The following is a 22,037-nucleotide window of genomic DNA, read 5'->3' on the forward strand; positions in this document are numbered from 1 at the left end:
AGAAGGAGCGCTGCAAGAAAAGCTGCCCTTTCCTCAAGACAAGCAAGACCAAGGAGGCTTAATGTATGCAGGAGGAAAGGAGCCAGGGCTGGGAAATGCCAAAGGCCAAGAAAACCTTTCCTGGCTTCCCGCTCCATGAAGCAGAGAGGCAGAGAAATCCCCATCCGCCTCTGGCTGGATGTCCCTGTAAGCATATACCTGGGCGACGCACAGGAGGCAGTACGGGGGGGCAAGAGGCAAGCAGGCAGCAAGCGGAGGAGCAAGGATGCGGCCGTCCAGGTCCCTTCCCTGTCCTCTGTTGAGCTGGTGCCAGGCAGGGATCAAACAGCTGCTGCTTGTGGACAGAGGGATGGTGACGAGGGGGAGCTGAGGGCCAGGCAGCAGGTGACTGAGTGCCAGACAGGAGCCGAGGGCCAAGGGCAGAGCCAGGGCCCTGTCCCCGAGGAGATCTCATGCGAACCCAGGGCCTGTCCAACGGGAGAAGAGGACGGGGCCAATCTCCGCGCTGGCTCGAGGTGGTGGGAACGGATCCGGAACGGAGTGCTGTCCTTGGAAGCGTATTTGGAGAATATAATCCAGTCCTAGCTGTCCCAGCCAGCGCCCTTGCCAGGGGTTTCATTTGCATGGGTTTCATTGCTCCTGCGTGGGGCCAGCTCTGCTCTGTGGATCGTCTGCATCACAAGGAGACGTGGATGCTTGTAAGGGAGCTGCTGGGGAACGTAACCAGCTGGGCTGATAGGGCCTGAGCCAGAGGCCAGGCAAGCCTTTTCACTGCACAGCCCTTGGGCATCAGAGCACCTGCCAGGGGTTCATGTCAGCCAAGGTATGATCTGTGACAATATGGCAGCGTGCACTGGGCAGGGATGGCAAGGGGACCTTGCTCTCCACATGGGACCTGTGGCTGGCAGCTAAGTGATCCTGTTGTGGGGAGGCAAGACCATCCTTCCAGGAAAGGCTGGCAGGCCCCACTGTCCCTGTGATGCACTGCGCCAGGGCTCAAGTTTTGGGCACAGTCTAGGACCTCCACCCCCAGCAGAGGCGACTGCAGTCACAGGAGGGAGGCAGGGTGCCTCTTAGGGCTTTTTCTCCAGCTTGAAGGCAGTTCAGGCAGCCTTTTCCAAGGGGCCCTGTCACCAGCAGGAACAGTCCTACACAGGGACATCACCTCGCCCAGGGATAAAGGGTAGCACATAACAGAGCACAGGGCCCCGGCACAATGGGCAGCTCATCTGAAACATCCTCGCGGTCCCTGGGAGCCCATTTGCAGGAGGTGCCGGAGGTGAGGATGGATGTGCGGTGCGGCATGCCCCGGGCAGGGAGGAGCAGATGGGCAGTGGGCTCCTGCCTGAACATGCCCACATTCCTTGTGGCTGTGCTGAGTGCCTCGATTTCTCAGCGCCGCCTCGCTTTGCAGCTCCTTGTGAGCGAACTCAAGCACCGAGCTGTGGGTGGGTGTGACCGTGGGGGAATCGGCTCCAGCCCACACCGCTCAGGGCTTCGTTGGCACTCGCCAGGACTGGGGGCTTCTGCATCCCACGCTGCGCTGGTGCGGGGTCGTAGAGGGAGGGAGGGTACCTGCAGCAGTAGAAAGGAGGATGCTCTGAAGAGAGGCAGTACTATATGCCTTCAGTGTTGGGCCTTGGTAGTGACAGTGCAAGTTGTAGGGGGGGGATATAGTACAGGGGGCACCCGTTGCCAGGGTTACCTGTTGCATGGTACTGAGGATACCTGTTGCCAAGGCAATGCAATATTTCAAGTCATGACTTGGCTGCAAAAGGAAAAGCTTGTGGCTTTGGATGTTTCCGGTGCCCATCTCTGAGCGGCGCACTGCCATGTATGTGCACACGGGAGGACTGAGCATGCACTCCTCAAGGGGCTCTTTTTTTTTTCTGCTAGTTCCTCTTCTCCAACTCCTAGACTGTATAGGGAAAGTGGGGAAATGCAGGGAAGGGAAAGACTAGGGGGCAGAAACAGGCCCAAATATTTTACAGGCCACAGAGCATCCCCACATGGGTGCCTTCCCAAACCTGCTCTGGGGCCGGGCATCTCCACTAGATGCCTATGTCTCTCCAACTTGTCCACATCCTTCCTATAGTGGGGGGCCCCAAAACTGAACACAGTTCTCCAAACGTGGCCTCACCAGTGCAGAATAGAGGGGAAGCATCGCTTCCCTCGATCTGCTGGCATCGCTCCCACCAATGCAGCCCAGGATGCCGTTAGCCACCTTGGCAGCAGGGGCACACTGCTGACTCAAATTCAGCTTATTGTCCCCTGTAGCCCCCAGGTCCTTTTCTGCAGAGCTGCTGCTTAGCCAGTCAGCCCCCGCCTGTCCCGGTGCATGGGGCTCTTCTGTCCTAAGTGCAGGACTTTGCACTTGTCCATAATGAACCTCATGAGAGAGGTGTTTTTTTTTGGTCCAGCCCTCCAGTTACTCAAGGTCTCTCTGAATCCTAGCCCTACCCTCCAGTGTATCTACTACACCTACCAGCTTGGCATCATCCTCAGACTTGCTGAAGGTGCACTCCATCCCATCTTCCAGGTCATTGATGAAGATATTGAACAAAACCAGTTTTGTAGGTGCTGATTAGCTTGGGCAGCTTTGATTGCAATACTGAAGACTGACTGAGCAAACTGGGAGGAAAGCCTGCTTGCCATGCAGCTGGCCTGGCTGTACATGCTCTGGGCACAGAGGCTGCTGGTCATGGTCACAGTGGCTGCAGACCCTTTGCAGTAACGCTGTAGGTGGGCTACAGCTCGAGCATGAGCATACAGTGACCTGGGACCTCACGGCCCCATTCAGCAAACACCCAAGGCAGTCGATACAGCTCCAGCCACTCGCCTCCTCCCCCCACCAACCCTGTGGCAAGATTTTCTTTTCTTTTCGTGTATATCATGCTAATATTCCAAGTAGGATAATGACAGTGCAAGGCATGATGGGTAATTGCGTGCTAATTGCCAGTTAGTCAGGAACTTATTTAGCAATTCTTTCTCTGTAGCTTGCCTAATTTGTAAGGGGAGCTTGTGTGCGTGTGTTTTTTTTTTGTGGGGTGCGTTATAGATGTAATTTAATAACCGGTTCAGACTTGAGGGAGAAAAATATGTGCAGTGGCACTCACCGGGAGGACAGTGAGAAGAGAGCCCTCCATCCTCATGACCCAGGGTTTGCACTGCACGCCAGCCGGGGTCAGGCGGGTCCCCCTGTCCTGCCTTTGCCTAGCCCTGTGCCACAGTTAGCCAGGTAACTGAGATGGCCTGGCCAAGAGCACGCTGCATGACGGGGGATTTGGGTTTTAGAGCGTGGGAGGAGGCTGCTGGAAAAGGCTTTCAAGGCTGCCTGACCCAGTGCAGTGGAGATGCATGTCCCAGCACAGTTGGAGAAGTGTTACTGGGTGGCTGGAGCACAGCTCTGCCCCAGAGCAGGTGAAAACCAAACCGGACCCATTGCTGGTCTGCTGTGGCTTAGTCTGCCTCTCAGTTGGGTGTGAATGTGTCCGGGGCAAGCCCCCCTCCTCTGCTTTGCAGGCTCTTGGGGCTTTGTTCCCAGTGCAGTACCAGCCAAACTAGGCAGACTTCACTTCTGAGTGGCCAGGCTGGGAACAGCCCCGTTGCCCCCAAGATCCCAGGGAAAACGGGGAGGACAAGAAGGGACCTGATGGGCCAAAAGAGCCTCATAGCCCTCATCAGAAGGAAGTCTGTGGTTGGGACAGCCTGAAGTTTAATGGGCCACAGCGGCAGTCCTTGTTCAGGCCTAGCCAAGGGCAGAGCAGGGACCACAGCAGCTGGCCAGGTATTGCCACCTCTGTGTGGCATGGTAGCATCTACTGCATGCTGTCAAGCAGCAGTGGACTGTTCCTATGAGACCCACACCCCAATTCCTGTACCGTGGCATAGCGGGCCAGAAACTGCTCTGTCTTTGTGGAAGCAGCACTGAGCGCTGTGGCACTGCACCGGGCCCTCGTTTCTGCTGCACACTGTGCCGCTGACGACTGCAGAGCATGGGAGCCGCCTTTGAAGCCGGGTGCAACTTGGTTCTGCGGCCGTCCTGGAGGACGGCTGGCACGGCCCCCAGGGAGATGCCCGCTGCGCTACTGCAGAGCGTGTATGCTCTGGAAGGGCCTGCCTCTTCCCTGAGTGTCTCAGGGGTGCTGCATGCGATGGGCCAGTCGGTGATGTCCCTGCGTTTCCCCGCACCCCAGGCTCCCTTTGCACGAGAGCAGACGTGTCGCCTGGCCTGCCCTCTCCTCCAGCCCTGCAGCGTGGTGGACGGAAGCAGGAGGCAGGGCTGCACACAGGCAGTTCATTTATTGATACACACGGTCAGCACAGCACAGGTGGGTTTGGGGTTTTCTTTACAGCGTGCACCGTACACACAGACCAGAGAAGCGCCACGCGGGACCGGGGATGCTGCGGGCGCTGCTGCCCAAGCGCCATGCCGCGGTTCTCTGCCACATGCGGGGCACAGAGGGGAAGGGGCAGAGCCGGGGCCACCAGCCCCAGCCCCTTCTGGCTCCAAAGCTGATGCTGTGGGCAGGGAAATGGGTCCTGGATCTGCTCCGAGTGGAAGGGAGGCTTCTCCCGCACCGCTGGTGGGCACTGCCGTCCCCGGCCATGCATTCAGCTGGGGCATCCAATGGATTCTGGCTGCAGGCGACACTGACGGAGCTCGCACCACGCTCTTCCCCGTTCCCTGATGCCAACCTAGGCTTCCTCAGCCACACTTCGAGCTTGCAAGCAGCTCTGACCCCCTTCGCCCACCCCGCCTCATGGCACAGCTCACGCCCTCCTCCTCTGCCACCCTGTCCCCTGGGAGAGGCAAAAGGGCTCACCCTGCTGTCTCCAGAAGAGGCGGGTTGTCACCCTCCTCCAGCTGTCCCCAGGGGAGGCTGACTCTCCCTGTCCCCAGGAGAAGATCACGCTACATTTTGACAGGAGGTCATGCCAGGAGGGCCTGGCTGCTCACCCCTGGCCCTTACAGGCGGGAGCTATCCAGCCAGCCGCCAGCAAACCCTTCCTAGGACACGGCACCCCTAGGGAACCAGGCATGTCTAAGTATCATGGCACTGTCCAGGAAAACGCATGCAGCTGTGGGCAGCAGCAGCCTCAGTGCAGGCAGCATCCCCATGGGGAGTTCAGTCAGTGCACGCCTGGATTTTCTGCAGGACGAGGAGGGGGAAACCAAAAAGCTAGTGTCAAAAAAGGCAAGGCCCGAATCACTGCATGGCAGCAGCACGCACAGCACAACACTGCTACAGCACATGGCAAACACAGCACGGCTGGTTGCGCGACACGGCGGGCACCCCAAACGCCATGGAGAACGAAAACATGATGGCACTCCCAAGCAGAGTCCCTTTCCCTGCATCCGCCGCCAAGGCTCAAGCATCGCCTTAAGGGCTGCCTCAGTAAACACGCTCCACGCTGCATCTCCAGACAGCAGGCAATACCCCACTCATACCTCTTTGGGGAGCCTGATGACCAGAAGCCTGCAGGAACTTTACTGCCAGCAAGTGTCTGGACCATGGAAAAGGTAAGCCAAGACCATCCTGGATGTGGGGATCCACGGCTCAGGCTTGTAGATAGGAAGGTCCTACTTTCCAGTCCTCCCAGTGAAAGCCCTTCAGTAGCCAGATGGCAAGGAGGATCGAGGCACTGCAGAGCATCTCCCAGTGAGTGGTGCTTTTGTGCCAGTCTGGGGAGCCCTGCAGCCCCTCCACGGGGTGATTTTCTTTCAAATGCAGAAAATTTGGCAGGCACCCACCCCTGCTGCGTGTGCAGCCCCTGCACCGCAGCACAGCGGCACTCTCTGAACCCTGCTGTCCTGTCCCAGCGCTGAGGGCCATGTCTAAGCATGGCGGGAGGCAGAGGGGCCATGTGCAGGCAGGCTGTCCTGCAAGCTAACATCACAGCGCAGCACAGAGAAGCCAGCAGTATTTATACAGGGAAGAGAGAGGAGCCTGGACAGGGGGAGGCACCACAGGTGGGCAAGTGTGATGGGCAGGATGCTGGGGAGGGGACAGACTGCCTTGGAGACTCCCTGCGAGGCATCGGGGTAGTGGCAGGGTGGGCTGCGATCAGCAAGTAGCCCCGGAGAGCCAAGAGCAGGTGAGTGACATCCCCCCCGGTAAGGGGGTTGTTCCAAGGGGGGAAAATGAACGGGAGCCTGCACGTTCTCCCCCACCCCAGGAGCTGGGGCTCAGTTTGGGACACTGCCAAGGCAGACAGCATTCCTCTGCTGCCTGGCTGGATGGGTGGGTGGGTGGGGGCCCCCAAGCAGGGCTTGGCTCCACCAGCGTGATGGGCGCATCAGGGCGCGTTCCCCATGCAGCCACCCACTTGAATTCCAGCACGCCCCTGGAGCGCCACAGGCCTGCTGGGACCCGCAGCGGGACTGCCCACCCCTGCATGGAGAGAACTGGGGCAGGCAGCTGTCACACCCCAGGGCGCTGGCCAGTGGGGTGCAGAGCCAGGGAGCTCCTTCCCAAGCTCCCCGAGAGCTGGGGGGCTCTGGGATCAGACTCCACGGCCGGGCCAGCGGGCTGTAACCCCAGTACCTAGGTGCCAGCTAAGCACTGCGCCTCTAAAGGGCTGCCCAAGTGGTGCCCAAGTGGGCATCTGCATGCAGGTGAGACTCCGGTGCACCTGGGCATTCAGCAAAAGGAGCTGGGGAGATCAGAGTAGTCACAAGGGGTAAGGGAGGCCAGGGGAGGCAGCGAGGAAGGAGGGCGCTGGCTGCAGGAGGGAAGAGCTCTGCAGTCCTGCAGTGCCAGCACCTGCTCTTGTCCTTTCCAGTGGGAAAGTACCACTGTCCGGCTCCACTCCCAGGGGGCCCACGCGTGAGGTCCCAGGCAGGGGGTTCTTTCCGCTCTGAGCGAAGACATCAGATTAGGGGCTGCCCCTCTCCCAGCTGCAGAGCTGCACCTACACAAGCCAACAGAGAGCAGGGCCAGCAGACCTCACCCCTGGGCCAGGGTCCTGTGTAAGCCGCTCCCGTGGGTCCGTGGTCCTTTGCAGAGTTCATATTTACACTGGCGAGTGGGGTGCGCAGAGAGAGAAGCCAGAGCCAGGCCCCACCTCAATGGTGCTTGCTCTGCCCAGTGCCCAGCCACCCCCGTGTCCGCTGCCAAGGGCCTCTCATTAGCACAGCCTTGCCTTCCCTCCCACACGCACGCCCTCCTGCCTGCCCGCTCTCCCCACACCAGTCGCTAGCGCCCCACGCTGATGTTGCACGTCTTGCAGCTGGGGTCCTTTTTGGCATTGGCCGTGGACAGGCTCATGAGCTGGTGGCCGCTGATCTCGCCTAGCACGCCAAGGCTGAGGTCGATCGGCTCGGTGTAGATGACCTCCAGGATGACATCCTGGGCGTGGCGGTACACCAGGTCCCCGTCTTCCACGGAGCAGGTCAGGAACTTGTTGCAGGAAATGTCCAGCTGGGGCAGGCGCTCCCGGCAGAAGTGGTCGCCGGCAGAGCCCTTGGGTGCCAGCACCAGGACGACGTAGTGGTAGGCCGTGTACATGCAGTAGAAGTCCGCAAAGTAGAGATGAGTGTTGGGGTTGAAGAGGCGCTGGGCCGGGACCTGGAAGCGGTAGCGGCCGTAGGGCGAGTCCTGCGGGGGCTGCCCCGTGTTGAACTCGGTGTTGCAGCTGAAGAAGATGCCGTGCAGCATGCCGCTGGTGGGTGAGCCGTGGCTCCCGCTGTTGTCCTTCAGTGATGGCTTCATCACGTTCCCACAGTGCAGCCTGGCAGGAGGGGGAGAAGCCACAGGCTGTCAGGGGCAATGGCTCAGACAACCTCTGCCCTGCTAGAAACTAGGGACTACCCTGGCACGGTCCCGAGGAAGTCAGGGGGCAGATGCTGGTTGCACTGGAGTCAGGGCTCCCGGGTCCCCTTCCTAGTTCAGGCAGGGGCTCAAGCAGGGGTTTCTCCAGCTCTCGGGCCTGAAAGAGGACTACTCCCCACTTAGTACCAAGCCTGATGCTGCAAAAGGAGATGCTCATTGTGACTGGCAGGCCTCTGACTACAGCTTTGTCAGCCCTGCAGACTGCAAACCATTGGTCCAGAGGCTAAAACGGTGGGGGCTAAGAGAAAGGATGCCTAGGTTGTCTTCCTTGCTCTGGGGAGGGGCAGGGATGAGATGTAGCCATCAGGACACCTGGATTTAATCATGCTGGGGGGGGGGGAAGCAGAGCTGCTGCAGGCAGGACCCAGTGGGCAGAGCCAAAGGAGAAACCTGCCCTGCAGCCCTGGTTGTTCGCACTTTGTGCCCCTACTGGCCCTGAACCTGCCCCGGCCCCAGTCTACAGCCTTGGCCGTGGTCTGCGTCACACCGAGCTGGACTTTACCTGACGTGCTGGAAATACTCCTTGTGCTGGTTCCGGTAGAAGACAGAGAAGCGGAGCATCCTGCCGGCAATGAGCTCTGCCTTCTCCTGCAGCTGGGCCAGGTGCTCCTTGGCATAGTCTGCACGGGGTGAGAGGCACTTGCTATCAGTACCGCCAGCCCATTGACCTCTTCCCCAGCAGGCTGCAGCCAGGTTCCCCTTCCCCACTCCAGCTGCAACCAGCTCTCACACCCATTGCCTCCCACTCTTCCCCTGTTGCTCCACCAGCCAGGCAGTGCTTTCCGCTCCCCTCCCCATGGCCCCAGCAGGCTCCGCTCTGCCTTCTCTGCCTCCAAAAAGTTCTGGGTTTCACATGCCTTCGGCACAGGATTATCCCCCGCCACCTTGCTCCCCACTTTCCTACTCCTCGTTCCACCTGCTGCTGCCTAGAAAAATCCAGGCTGAAATGGGCTGTCTGTTGCTAAACTACTGCAGCAAGGAGCTGGAGGCCAGGAGCCTGTGATCAGCGTGGCATGCCAAGAGGGACCCCTACAAAGCATGCTGCTGGGGGGAAACTCAGGGGGCTTCCACAGTGGTAGTCCCCCCGTTGCTCCCCTGGCTGATAGAGGGGAAAGGGAAGCTGGCAGCATACGGCGCGGAGCACATGGCAGCCGTTCTGTGCCAGCCCCTGTGGATCTGGAGGGAAACCAAGTGCAGAGGGGTGCCTGGCTGTGCAGCGAGCTTGGAGCCCAGCCGAGAGCATCTGCGCACACTCACCCCCCGTGCAGAACTCCACGGTCTCGCTCCAGCCGGACACCAGGTACTCGCCGTCGCTCTGCTTGACAGCGGTCTGCACCGCCACGCTGTACTCGGTCCGAGGACTCAAGAACCAGTGGCCCCGCACGGTCATGGGCAGCGGCACTGCCTTGGCCACTAGTTTGGTGGGAACATCCTGCTCAAGGACAAAAGCCAAGGGCACATGCAAAACTCCCTCCAGGCTTGGGCCTGAGGCAGGACTAGCACCCCGCAGCCCTCTCCCCAGCCTTGGCACCCAAGGAGCAGCCGCAGAGCGTGGCACAAGGCTGACCTGGCACACAGCCCCACTGCAGACTGGGACTGGAAGGACCTGCCTGGAGCAGCCTTGCCAGGCTCACTGCAGTGAACAGAGGCAGGCCATGCTGCCTTCAGTAGCCACAGCTTCACAGACTGCCATGCAGCCAGGGCATGGTGTGGGCAATGTGCCCTATTGCACAAGACCTGGTACAGCTGCTCTCTGCCTCCGATGCCCCGAGGCCAGACACTGCTGTGCAGAATGCCCTAGGCTACCCCATTCTAGCATTACCCCACCATCCCCTGAGTACTGCTGGAGTACCACGGTGTCTGGTACTACAGCATTTGTGGCTACCACAGCTGTCACCATGAAGTCCTGTGGCATTTACAAGCCTGGTGCTCATTTCTGTGGAATACTCCAGCTCCCGTTCCTGCAGAGTGATGTATCGGGGTGGCACTCTTTGGCTCACAATGCCCTAGGATTTGCTGCTGTGCTATCTGTTACACCAGGATTCATTACTACCAAATACTGTAATGCTTACTGCAGTGGTATATATCTATATATGTCTTACTGAGTTTGTCTATAGGTGCCTCTCTACCCTGCCTTCTGCCTCACTTCAGACTAACACAGCTAGCTCCCTCTCTATTGCCGTGGTATTCATCGCTGGGGAAGGCAGCAGGACTTGTTACTGTAGAATAGTGTAGTATGCATGCTTCTGCTATTTCCTGCTGCAGAACGCTGTGGTACGTATTACTCATGACTGTACTACTGGCTGCTATGCTGTTTGCTATTCCTGAATAGCGTAGTGTTTATTCCACTGCTATTTGTTACTGTAGGATGCTGTAATACTGATTCGCCTGGGCCCCTACACTGCAGCTCACTGTGACAGTCACTGCTGGTGCATGCTGCATCATACTGTAGAGCTGACTGACATCGTATTCAGCCCTGCAGACGGCTGCCACTTCTTCTACCTGCCCGCAGGCTCTGGGAACAGGTGTTAAGTGCCCTGCTTAGGCACAGGGAGATGGGCCAAAGGAATTGCATGGGACCCTGAACACTGAGAACCCAGCCCTGACGGGTCCTGCAACCCCCTTTGTTTTAGCAAAAATTGCAGTGTCAATAGGCCATGAAAACACTGCTTCAGTGCTGTGCTGTTTCTGTGGCAACAGCAAATGCTCAAGAGTCAGGAGACATGGGGAAAAAAAAAAGCTTATTATTGGGGAGGAAAAATATAATGTTAAGCATTAAATAGCATCACCGTGGCAACCATCCCGCTAAAAAGCTCCCGAATTAGTGACTCGGTTCCAGAGGGAGAAGGCAGAGTGAGTAATTTGCTTCACGTCTCCTCTGGCTATCCTTTGGAGGGGATGTTTAGCATTCCTCTCCAGCTGCCTCCCTACCCCATCTCCCCCTTGCTTTACAGGAGCAGGCACACCTTTCCAGGGTACACTGCCCTGGCCCCTGCCTTGGGTGTAACCTTTGGCCATTGGAGCAGAGTTGGGCAGGGCAGGTGTCCCATGCTTCCCCACCATGGATAGGGCCCTGGCCTCCGTCCCTGGGATGTGCAGCTTGGATCTGAACCTGACTCTCTTAGGTACTCTTGACATGCACCAAAAGACAGCTCTTTCCCTTCTGACCCCATCCATGATGCTGGCCCCTATCCTAAAGGGATTTTTCCAAGGCTCCATAAGCCACCCACCCACCAGTCCCTCCATGCAAGCTGCCTGTAAGGGGGCTTAGCCAGTGTCAGAGCCGGAGGTTTCTGTGATGCACACGCCAAGCCGTGCCATTCATAACAGCTCGCAGCACTGCCATGGGGCGTATGGCTGGATTGAGTGCTCCAAAGAGCACCCACTTTGGCGGAGAGCATAGCTGAGTATCCATGGGCATCCAGTGACGGCTCCAGTTTCATGCCACATCCCACCCCACCATGCACGAGCTGCCCCACGCTCACCCGGTGCTTGAACTTGTTGGAGTTCTTGTTCTCCTTCTTGTTGAGGTCAATGAAGTAGTGAGTGACCCTCTCCAAGTCCCCCTTGTCCATGGCCCAGGAGATGCGGAATGAGTCGCATGTGATGTTGTTGATCTCAATGTTCTTGGGCGTGGAGAGCAGCTCCATGGTCTGGGTCGCTCAGCTCCTATGGGGCACGGGAGGAAGGGGAGCAGAGAGAGGAGACTCAGGACTCAGAGTTTATTCCACCGGTGCAGCCAAAACCCCAAGCACAGGGAGGCTGCTCCATTCATCGGACCGGCTCCAGTGCTCCACGGGAAGATCCCCCCGGACTTGAATGGGTTCAACATGTAGCCCGTAGCCTTGGTCGGTGACAAAGCTGCCTCTCTCCATGGGAGACGCTGGTGTCACCCTTTTACCAGGAGAGCAAAGAGAGAGCAAACTTCAGTCCTAACTCCTTTAGTGGAAGACTACAAAACAGCGGCTAAGGGGCACCCTAACACACTAGCTGAGGTGCATCGCTGCAAATCTTGCACAGATCATGAGCTGCCCGGGCTTGGGATAGAGCCCTAGAGGAACAGCAGCCCACTGCTGGCCCAGTGCTCTCCTGTGCCTCACTTCCCCTTGGTAACTTCTTTGGCACAGCTGTATCTCAACAACGAGCTGAGGCACGGTTCATCTCTGTTTGTGCAGCACCCTGCACTTGAGGACCCTGATTGCAGCTGGAGCTGCTGGAGTGTGAAAGCAGATGGGTGTAAACCGGTTACAAGTGAATGCGGGCTGGTCAGGAGCAGTTTTTCTGGGCGCTGCGGAGCAGGTGGGCCGGGATACAAAACTGAACTGGGTTGTGCCTTTAGGCCAGCTGTGCTGGGGCTGCCCAGGAGGGACCAGCCAGTCCCGTGAAAATAATTCACAGAGCAGCACTTAGACCGGGGGCACTTCCTCTCTCTTTCCATCAGTCTGTGTCTCTTCGCCTTTGCTCGTGCGCATGTGTGTGCGCTTGTGTGTGTTTATACGCGAGTGTGTACATGCCTGTGTGTACGTGTGCATGCCTCTGTGTGCGTCTCTGTGGGTGGCTCGCTCTCTCTTCCTTTCCCTTCGCTGCACCCTAATTAATTCCATCGCCGTCCCCGGCGCCATCTGAAGAGCGGGTGTCAGCCCACACCACGCTTTGACAGAGCAGACGGCACCTTGCAGGTGTCCGTGCCAGGGAGTGGATCACAAGCTGCGGATGGGACAGCTTCGCGGCAGATGGCGCTAGGGAGGGAAGGGGCTCCAAGCCAAGAGGCAAAACATAAAAGGGGGGGAAAGGGGATTTTGTTTTGAAGCCGGCAGCAGAGCGAGCGGGGAAGTGTGGGCAGGGAGAAGGCAGGGGGCTGGCATGGCAGGTGGGAGCAATCTAGGGCATGCAGCGGTTGAGTCCGGAGGGCCCCAGTGCCCTGTTGTCACACCAGACACCACTGCCCAGCGTACTTCCAAAGCACCTTGTTGACTCACTGGTGTGTATGGCAGAGTGCAGTGAGGTGACCGTGGGCTACAGTGACACTGGGAAGGGGATTGAGCCCATATGCCTCGGGACCAAGGGCATAAGCACCTTGTGTTGCGTGGTGCATGGCCATGCTACGGGCAGGTGTGCGCAGAGCACACACAGGCCTTGTGCATACCAGCTGCAATGTGAGTCACGTGTGTTTGGGAGCAGAGACCTGGATGAGCCCCCAAGGTCAAGCCCAGTCCCCAGCATTTGCAAGCAAACCTCAGCTGAAACGGTTCATGTGCACATCTGCTCCTTCTCGCACACCACTGCCACAAAGCACCCAGTCTGCACACACGCCCCTAGTGCCTGCCCCAGGGAGGCAAAGGCCTTTCCAGTGCCCCTGCCACTGCGGCACTAGGGAGGCTGCTCAGCTCATCCTAGGAAACAGGGCAGGAAAGGAAGGAATCCAACAAGGACCCTTGCCAGTCAACCCCACAGTTCATCCTGGCCCCAGACCTAGCGACTAGAGCAAGACCTGTCAGCCAGGCACCCGGAAGACTCTCAGTGCCATCGGGAGCACCCGGGCACCCCAGCTGAACTCCCACCCTCTAGCCACAGCCAACATCCAATGCTCCAGAAGCCCCATAATGCATTGATGCCCATGCTTCACTGCATGTAAACTCCACATGGTGTGTGAAGCAGGCATAATACATACATGCAACACACATGTGCAGTGGCAGAGCCCAGGTGTGGGGGGCACAGCTGCAATGGGTGTGTGGTATGTGTTCTGCAGCCTGCAAGTGTGCAGGGAGTCTGAAAGGAGTTGCTAGCACGGGGAACATGGCTCTGTGGGAAATTCCCCCTGTGCAGAGCCCTACAGGAGACCAGTGGGGACTCGGCCAGATGGCTGCACCTGTAATACTAGTTATCCGAAATCCTACTAGTTACGCAGGTGACTAGTTACTGATGGGAACCAACAGGCAGCATTAGATGCACCTGGATGGTGCATAAAGCTGCACTGGGGAGCTGCAGCCTCATGCTCCCGAAGCCCCTGGTGCTCCTGCCTTGGGGGCTTCCAGGGGAGCCCAGCACAGAGCGTGCAGTCTGTGTGCAAGACCCTGAGCTAGCAGGCATCCCGCTGCCTGGTAGCACCTGAAACATTTGTCATGGAGTATTTCTTCTCACCTCTATCATATGCAGGGTGCCTGAGCCTCCGCAAGGCTTTGACAGAGAGATGGCACATGATGCCAGATTGGAGAGAGGACACAGGGGAGCTGAAGAGCTTGGAGATACCAGGCAGCACTTGCTTCAGCCATGGGACAGGCAGAGCAGAGTCTGCGTGTGATCTCGTGGGTAGGTGCAAATCAGGATGATCCGGCTCATCCCACCAGGCAGCAGGGGCAAATGAGCACAAGCGGGACGTGTCGAGGCACGGGAGCCCTGCCCCTGGCCAGTCCCCTGGGGCCGTGGGGGTAGGTGGCACTCTGCCAGGACACCCTGCTTCTTAGCAGGGAGTTGCTCTGCAAAGCAGGACAGGGCTGCGTTTGCTCAACACAGGGCGGGGGAGAGAAAAACAGCAGCCTGGGACTCGAGGCTGGGAAATGTGTGGAGTGACATGCTCGAGCCTCAGGCACCAGTGCTCTGCACGACAAGAAACGCTCGTCTGTAGCCCAGGCCCAGCTGCGGCAAAAGGCCCGTGGGGCTGACTCTGTCCCTCGCTCTCCCAGCCACTCGCTGCTTGACCTGTGACAAGGCTGTCGGCCAGCTGCCATGCCTCAGTTTCCCCACATCTCACAGGGGCAGGTAGAAGTCTGTTAGCTGCCCCTGGAGGGATGCTCAGGTGGCAGAGCGCAGAGGCCCCTATGCTGTTCGTTTTCACTGGCTGAGCGGGATGGGCAGGTACCAGACAAAGCAAATTGGTCCAGGTGCCTTTAAATCAGGTTCAGGTTGCCCTGGCTTGGAGGCAGCTGTGCCCATTAAACCAAATCAGGAGAGCAATCAGCCTGGCAGGGCGTGGCACTTATCTGAGCAGTGCCAGCCTGCTCACCTTGTGCTGCGTGAATCACCGCTCGCTGCAGGGGCTGGTTCCTCTGGCCTGGGCACATACCAGATAACTGCAGAGGCACCGGGGCTGGGAGTTTGGCAAGGCCTCCCTGGCCAGGTAGGAATGGGCTTGCATAGCTCGTAGATGGGAGCACTGCAGAGCCTTTGGGGTGAAGGTCAGCTTTGAGAGACTGCAGGGATTAAAGCTGCTCTGCGAGCAGGATCAGTGCTTGCTCTGTGGCAGCCGGGGTACGGGGGCTGTGCAGAGCTCTCCGCTCCCTATCCATCACCCCTTGCTCTGCCACATGATTTGTCTCAGGGTCTAAGTCCTGTCTGATTCCACCCTGCCATTGTCTTTCCTGCAGTGACAGCTCCTTTGTGCTGGGAAAGCAGGTGCTTTTATTTATAGCTGCTACATGCCTAGCCCACACCTTTTGTGTGCTGGCAAGAGTCCTCCCAATCCAGCGTGCTGTAACTTAACCCAGCGCCAGCTCAGCTGTGGGGAGGGCCAGGTGGTGGCAGGACAAGGAGCTCTGTCAGTCGAGCTATGTCTGTTATATGGGTGCTGCACCCGACGCCAAGGTTATCCAGGACCTGCGTGGAGTTTGCCTTCTGCTGTGCCTGGCGGCAGCAAGCAATCACAAAACCACATGAGTAAAGGGTGCACGATGTGCTAAGTCTGGCTCCCGTCACGAGCCCGATGTCAGGCTCCATCTGAGCACCCCTGCAGGGCCAGCTGCCTGCAACCACCCTGAGCTAAGAACCAGCTGTGGTGCAACACCTGGCTTTGCGAGCAGCCCTGGAGGACTGCTTCAGCGTGTGCCTCTGCACTGCGCCTACACCAAGATGCTTGTGAGGGGACAGATAGAGCTTGCCACTAGTGACAGGGCTGATTCATGTGCTGCTTCCTGCCTTGTCCTACGTCACCGCCCCAGCCTGGCATGGCCAGACAGCTCTCAAGCCCCATCTCCCACCCAGCCCTGTGCAGGGCAAGGAGTCTCGGCACTGCAGCGCCTGCTGATGAATCGCCCATGCCTGCTGCCTCTGTGAGCCACACGCTGTGCTCTCGAGGGCTGGTCTCCAGGGAGCCAGCAAGACATCTTGCGCTCCCCTTGAAATCGGCTGCAGTCTGCGCTGACGCAAAGCCAGTGGCCTAAATGAACAGAGCCGGGTCTCGTGATGCTGGCCTCCAGGGCTGATGCCCGGCTCCAGGCAGCAGAGCAGGGAGCCCTGCCTGTCCCGCTCCAGCTCTGCACAATCCCGCTGTCTGTCTCACCCCCGAGCGATTTAAGCACCTGTGGAGGGTGCTGGACTCCCAGCCCTGGAGCGCCCGCAGTAGCGTGGATCCCTGCTGCATGGTCCATAGGCTCCCTGCTGTCAAGGCAGGGGCCGGTTGCGGCGGAGCTGTAGCTGGCAGACCTGCTCGGGGCGCAGAGCTCACGGCTGTGGCACTGCAGGCAGAGGCTGCAGCCGCAGCCATTGCAATGCCCCCTGCTACTGGTACTCCCTGCCGCTCTGCGCAGCATCTCCTGCTGCATGGGACACAGAAGGGAGCTGCCCACACCAGCCTCCCTTCCCCGGGCCCAGCAGCACCTCCTGCTGCCTGGGGCGAGAGTGGTCCAGGGCAGCTTCCCCTCTCGTGGCAGGCAGAAAGCAGGGCAGGGTGGCACCTTGGAGATGCGCTAGTCCAGAGAGCTCTGACTCCGAACCAGTTGGTCCCCGAGGGGCCAGCCTGTCCTGCCTTCTGCCGGATTCGCACCAGCCACCAGTCCTGGGGAGACGGGCCAATTTCTGTACCAGCCTGGAACAAAGTGGGGATGAAATTCAGCTCTGCTAAGGGCTCGGCCCCTTTTGTAGGAGAGCACATGGTAGAAGGAGCCTCCCAGCCCTGCTGTACTGTGCCCTGGCACACGGAGGAGGTGGGAGCAGCTCGTGGGGAGGGGGGATGCTTCCTGATCCCTGATTCTCCCCTATTCCTTGCTAGGTCACCCTGACCGGAGGGGGAGGCTGAGCCCTTGGGGCTGGAGAGGATGTGATAAGGAACAGCCTGGGGAGCATGATGCATGTTGGGGGCGTTGCTGACGATGCACCGGCAGGAGACGAGGGGGGTTGGCCAAGCAGAGACGTTTGTTGGAAACTGGCACCTGCCCCATGTTAAATGTATGGTGGGTGGGAGAGGCAGCTGGTGACGCTGGGGCTCTGCAGCCCCGTTGGCCTGACCAGGAGGGTCCCCCGAGCCAGGTGGCATCTGAGGAGCACAGCGCCATCGCAGCAAACCGCCTCTGCTGAGCTGTGTTTTGCAAAAGGGGATGCATGACCTCACCCCAGGGGGCTGCCTGCTCCTGGGGGCATTCGCTGGGATTTGAGCCCCGTGGACTCGCCCGGCACAGCATGCATACGGGGCTTGTGTCGTACAACTTGGGCAGCAGGGGGTGGTTGGCATGGCCAGCTCAGCTTGGGCTCTGGCAGCAGTCTGAATGACACTCCAGGCCATTTTTAGCTCTGATTAATTAGGGCTGGTGGAGAACCCGTGGCAGGCTGATCCACCAGGCCGGTGCACATGGGCTCATGAGTGCCTGCAGATCCACCCACACATGCAGAGGCGTGTAGGCATGGGCGGGGGGCCAGGGGCAGCGTACACAGGTGGGGAGATTGCCACAGGTACAGATGCCAGCTCGGATAAAGGAGAAAACTCGGAGGGCCGGGCACAGATGTGGAGATAGACAGACACCTCACTTGTGTACAAAGCCAGTGGTTTGCCCTTGTGTATGCACAAGGGGGGAGCAGACACAGCACAGCTAGGTATACCAACAGTCACACACACACACACACACACACACACACACACACACACAAAGAATTGCTTTGCCTGTTACAGGAAATAACAGCCAGAAGTGCCTGGAGACAGGTACACACACATGCACACATACACGAGCAAGAACAAAAATGTGCAGGGTGGCATGTTTGTGAGATAATGGCTCTTGCATTATCTCACAGCCATTCACAAGACATAGACAGTTGTATAGCAAGACACAAATTAATTCTTACACACATACACGGACTGCAACAATGAGGAGAACATGCAGGGATGCACACATGTGAAGCTATAGTGTCCACAAATTGACAGATGTACCTGCACATAAAGGCCTAGGGTATGTGCATAGACAGACAGACATGTGCGCACAGGACACCTAGGCCCAGGTATGTGGCAAAATGTTGTGCCTTGCTGTTCTCTTTTCTCTCTGTCCTCTTATTTGTGCACATGGACAGAGAGCTGCCAGCACGTGTGCGCCAGAGGACACACAAGCACATACAGAAGTGGAAATTGTGTACATACGTGGAGCTGTTACTTCATCTCCCATCATGCTTGGGGAAGAGAGGCACACAGGCATATACCACGCAAGAGGAGCATGTGTGTGCGGGGAAACATGCACGTGCTAGAGAACCAGCTGTTGACCCTCTGTCCATGCATGGACATGGACAGCAATATTGTCCTGTAGCAACACGCTTGCAGGACAGAGACATAGGCCAGGGCACAGGAGAGGGGCTCATGTGCAGACATGCACACACGTCCCTGCCAATGATGTATGTACCTCCTACCCCGCCGGAGCAGAATTTTCTACAAAGAGCTGCTCTGCTGTTGGGGGGGGGGAGGTGGGGGGGTGTTGGGGGCAGTGCTCAAGGCAGCTGGTCCCCCAGTCACTGCCTCACTCCCAAGGTAGATTACAGTGAGCACTAGGGAGGCACAAGGCTGTGTGGGAGGGCACTGAGCACCAGGGGAATGAGCGCACAATGTGACATGGATGCTGCTTCAAACGCACCGGGGGACCTCCAGGAGCCATGGGGAGCAGCCCCGACTTGCCCTAAGCTCCAGCCCCAGGGCAGAGCCAATGCTGCCTCGCATCGATGTCAGTCCACAGCACCTCTGCCCCTGTACACACCAACCCTTCCTCAGCAAGCCCTCCCGTCAGCTCCCTATTCCTTCCCAGTGTCTGGCTCCATTTGCACTTGGCGGAGCCAAAGCAGGAAGGCAACGTGGGGGCGTATTGGAAGAGACGCACTCCCTGCTGTTTGCTGCGTTGGCCGGCTGGCCTGGGGGCTGTGCTGGCAAGGGGAGCAGGGCTGCAGGGGAGCAAGACCCAGAAGGGGCATATGAGCACCAGGTGAACACAGCCTCTGGGACAGGTACACACAGGCAATGGCACAGGGATCCACCCCTACGCTGTGCACACGCACTTGCACTCTCAGTGTCCACATGCAGCATGCATGCCCGCTCATGCATACGCAACATGCACGCGCATCCGCACAGCCACCTGCAGCATGCTCGCCTACTCACACTCGTGTACATCCAGCATGCACGCGCACCCCTACAGTCACCCGCAGCATGCTCACCCACTCGCACTCATGCACACCTGCCAAAACGCATGCACTCACACACACTAAACCCCTACATCCATATCCAGATACGCACACCCAGTCATGCTTGCACACACCTTAGGACACACATCCACACCTCCCTCGCACCCACATGTAGTTACCCACCCCCACGTCCACACAGCCACATTAATACGCACGTACTCGCATTCCCATTTTCCCTATGCAGATGTACCTGCTCGCACATGTACATGCGCACACACATCACATGCAGCCCCGAAATCCATCTGTGTGTATGTACCTGCTAACATTCTTGCACACCCATACACTCAGTCCCCTATGTACAAGCATATTTATATGCTGACACACAGCCACACACAGGTATGCACACTCATATTATGAGCCATAACACAGCCATTCACAAGCATGTATGCACAAGTACGCTTTCCAGCTCACAACCCCCACCCCACACATATACACCCACATGCAAGCTTATGCAAAAATATGTCTGTCAGGCACATCCCAGTGCCCTACATGCATACTTAGGCAGACACCTATTGAACACACAAACACATGCACACCCACATACAGATGCATGCAGTCATGGCCGAGTGCACAACCCCCCACTCACAGATATGCCACACACTCCACACTGACACATACATGCCTCCATGCACATGTGAATACGTACCCGCGTACTCATACCCACCCCACGCACATCTGTGTATTCCCATGCATACACACGTATACATGTACACCATCTATGTATTCCCATGCACATGTACACATGCACATATGCACACATGCATACACGCACCCCCCCAACACACACCACCTGGGTTTTTCTTTGTCAGCAGGGCATTTCAGTGGCTGTCATGTGGTATGGCGTTCCCACCTCTGCCCCCCCCCCTGCATTCTGGGCGCTGCCCCCAACCTAGACAGGCTGCCACATTTCCCTGGGGACAGCACAATGCAGCCTGACCGGTCCAGCTGCCTCCTGGAGCCCGTGAGCCAGGCTGCAGCACCCAACCTCATCTGCCTACACTGTCCTGTCACTGGGGACTTGGCCTGCGGCAGAAGCTGGATAATTTCCCCAGCCGCCTCCACTCTAATGACACCTCCTTGGCACTCCTCGGCCTCCCACTGCACCCTGCTAGCGTGACCTAATTAATCCCAGGGAGGGATTCCTCCATGCTCCCAGCTCACAGGTGAGGAAACAGCAGTCAAGTGACATGGCAAAGGCCACAGAGCAAGTCCGAGCTGAGGGCAGCACTCAGGGGTCAAAGACTCCCTGCCTGGTCCCCTGATCCGCACCACTCCCCGCACTCTCCAAAGCAGCTGTGCATCGATGCAGCACCTGGCACCCTGTGAGCCGGGGTCTCCTAAGCACGCGAGCGCAAGTGCTAGGGAAAGCTACCTTACCTGTATCCACGGGCGCCACCGAGGCTGGGCGGTTAGCGGGGCTGCCTGGCACGCAGCGTGCCAGCCAAAGACAGGCAGCGCAAGCTTTTGGGATTCTGGAGGCACAGCTGAAACTTGGCTGCAAAAGCAGTTTCTCCTGCTAGGTGCTGCAGCTTCCCATGCAATCGCCTGTCTCCTCCCGGAGTGATGCTGCTACTCTGCCTCTGGTGGCTGCTGCTACCGCTGCCCAGACTCTCCCAAGTGCTAGGAAACAGCAGACACCCGAAAGGGGAGGGAAAAATAAAATCAGAGCAGCATGGAGGAGGAAAAAAAAAAATCCAAGCCTTCTCCGCCAATCGGCGCTCAGGCTGCAAAGCATCAGGTGATGAGCAGCCACATTCCCAGCCTGGCTTCCATGAGCTGCAGGGACAGCAAGGAGAAATCAGAGAGGCTTTTCCCAGGGCAGCAGTGTTGCACCAGCAGCAGGCGTGGGGAGGGGATCAGGGCTCTGGGGCTGGATGCAGAGGGGTGACAAATGCACATAGGATGGAGACAGCAGGGCCAAGCGGATGCCCCAAGTGATGCCCAGGGACCCTTGAGAGAATGGGACAGCTCCCCGCAGAGTGAGCAGGAGTTGGGTATTGAGCTAATGTACCCAGCTTAAAGGCCAGGGCACCCCCGGGAGCCCCTCATGTCTGCAGCCAGGCCAGCCCCTGGTGACAGGACCACCAAGCTGGGAGCCTTTAACTTTCCTCACATGTGCAAGGAGGTTTTATTTGCAGCAGGCACCTCTGCAGCGTGGCAGCGTTGGGGAGTGCGGTCTGCTAGGCAGGCCAAGGAATGTGGCCGTCTGCCTGGCTCTGTCATTGGTGCAAGATCCAGTGGTTATCGCTGGGGACTGCAAGTCAGGGGTTGTGGGGTCCACTCCCAGCTCCTGGGCAAAGAATGGCAGAGGAGGCAGCATGTGGAGAGGAAGGGACAAAAAGTCCGGACTTCTGGGTCCTCTTTCTGGCTGAGAGGGGATGCTGATTAATGCAGTTTCTCAGCCTTTTCAGGTTAATGGTCCCATAGTCAAAGCCAACACTTTTCACACACCCCCTGCCACCCCCTTTCCATTTACTTTAAGAGTAAAGTGCACACTCATGATAATTATGCAAGCCTGACATGGCTCCTTGGGGTTGCTATAAACCACTCGCGCTTGAAGGGGAAGGGTGTAGGCTGACTGCAGGGTAAGATTTTCAGGTATCCAGGTTGTAACTGTATTGGTCTAGAGACAAAGGGAATCAGAACTCCTTTTGGCAAAGGTGATATCTTTTATTAGACCAACTTGATTTTTGCAAAAAAATTCTTTAAGATGTCCTGTGCTCTGTGTTGTGATAATATTAGTAAGAACTTGCCACCTCCCTGAGTCCTCTCTAGGTGGTCCAG

At 58.0% G+C, this 22,037-nt stretch overlaps 1 protein-coding gene across 1 annotated transcript; it reads right to left on the bottom strand.

Moving 5' to 3' along the window:
- Window positions 1-4,283: 4,283 nt before the first annotated feature.
- On the bottom strand, window positions 4,284-20,879 carry PHYHIP (phytanoyl-CoA 2-hydroxylase interacting protein). The gene is made up of 5 exons (XM_090053568.1): window positions 20,631-20,879; window positions 11,321-11,504; window positions 9,093-9,267; window positions 8,338-8,455; window positions 4,284-7,734 (listed from the first exon to the last, which is right to left on the bottom strand). Exons 2-5 carry the CDS (start codon window positions 11,483-11,485, stop codon window positions 7,200-7,202), a joined length of 993 nt encoding a protein of 330 aa, XP_089909694.1. The 5' UTR covers window positions 11,486-11,504; window positions 20,631-20,879; the 3' UTR covers window positions 4,284-7,199.
- Window positions 20,880-22,037: the final 1,158 nt, after the last annotated feature.

Source organism: Crocodylus siamensis, chromosome 6 (genome assembly GCF_052110815.1).
Source record: "Crocodylus siamensis isolate JL-2025a chromosome 6, ASM5211081v1, whole genome shotgun sequence".
In the NCBI taxonomy this organism is placed as follows: Eukaryota; Metazoa; Chordata; order Crocodylia; family Crocodylidae; genus Crocodylus; species Crocodylus siamensis.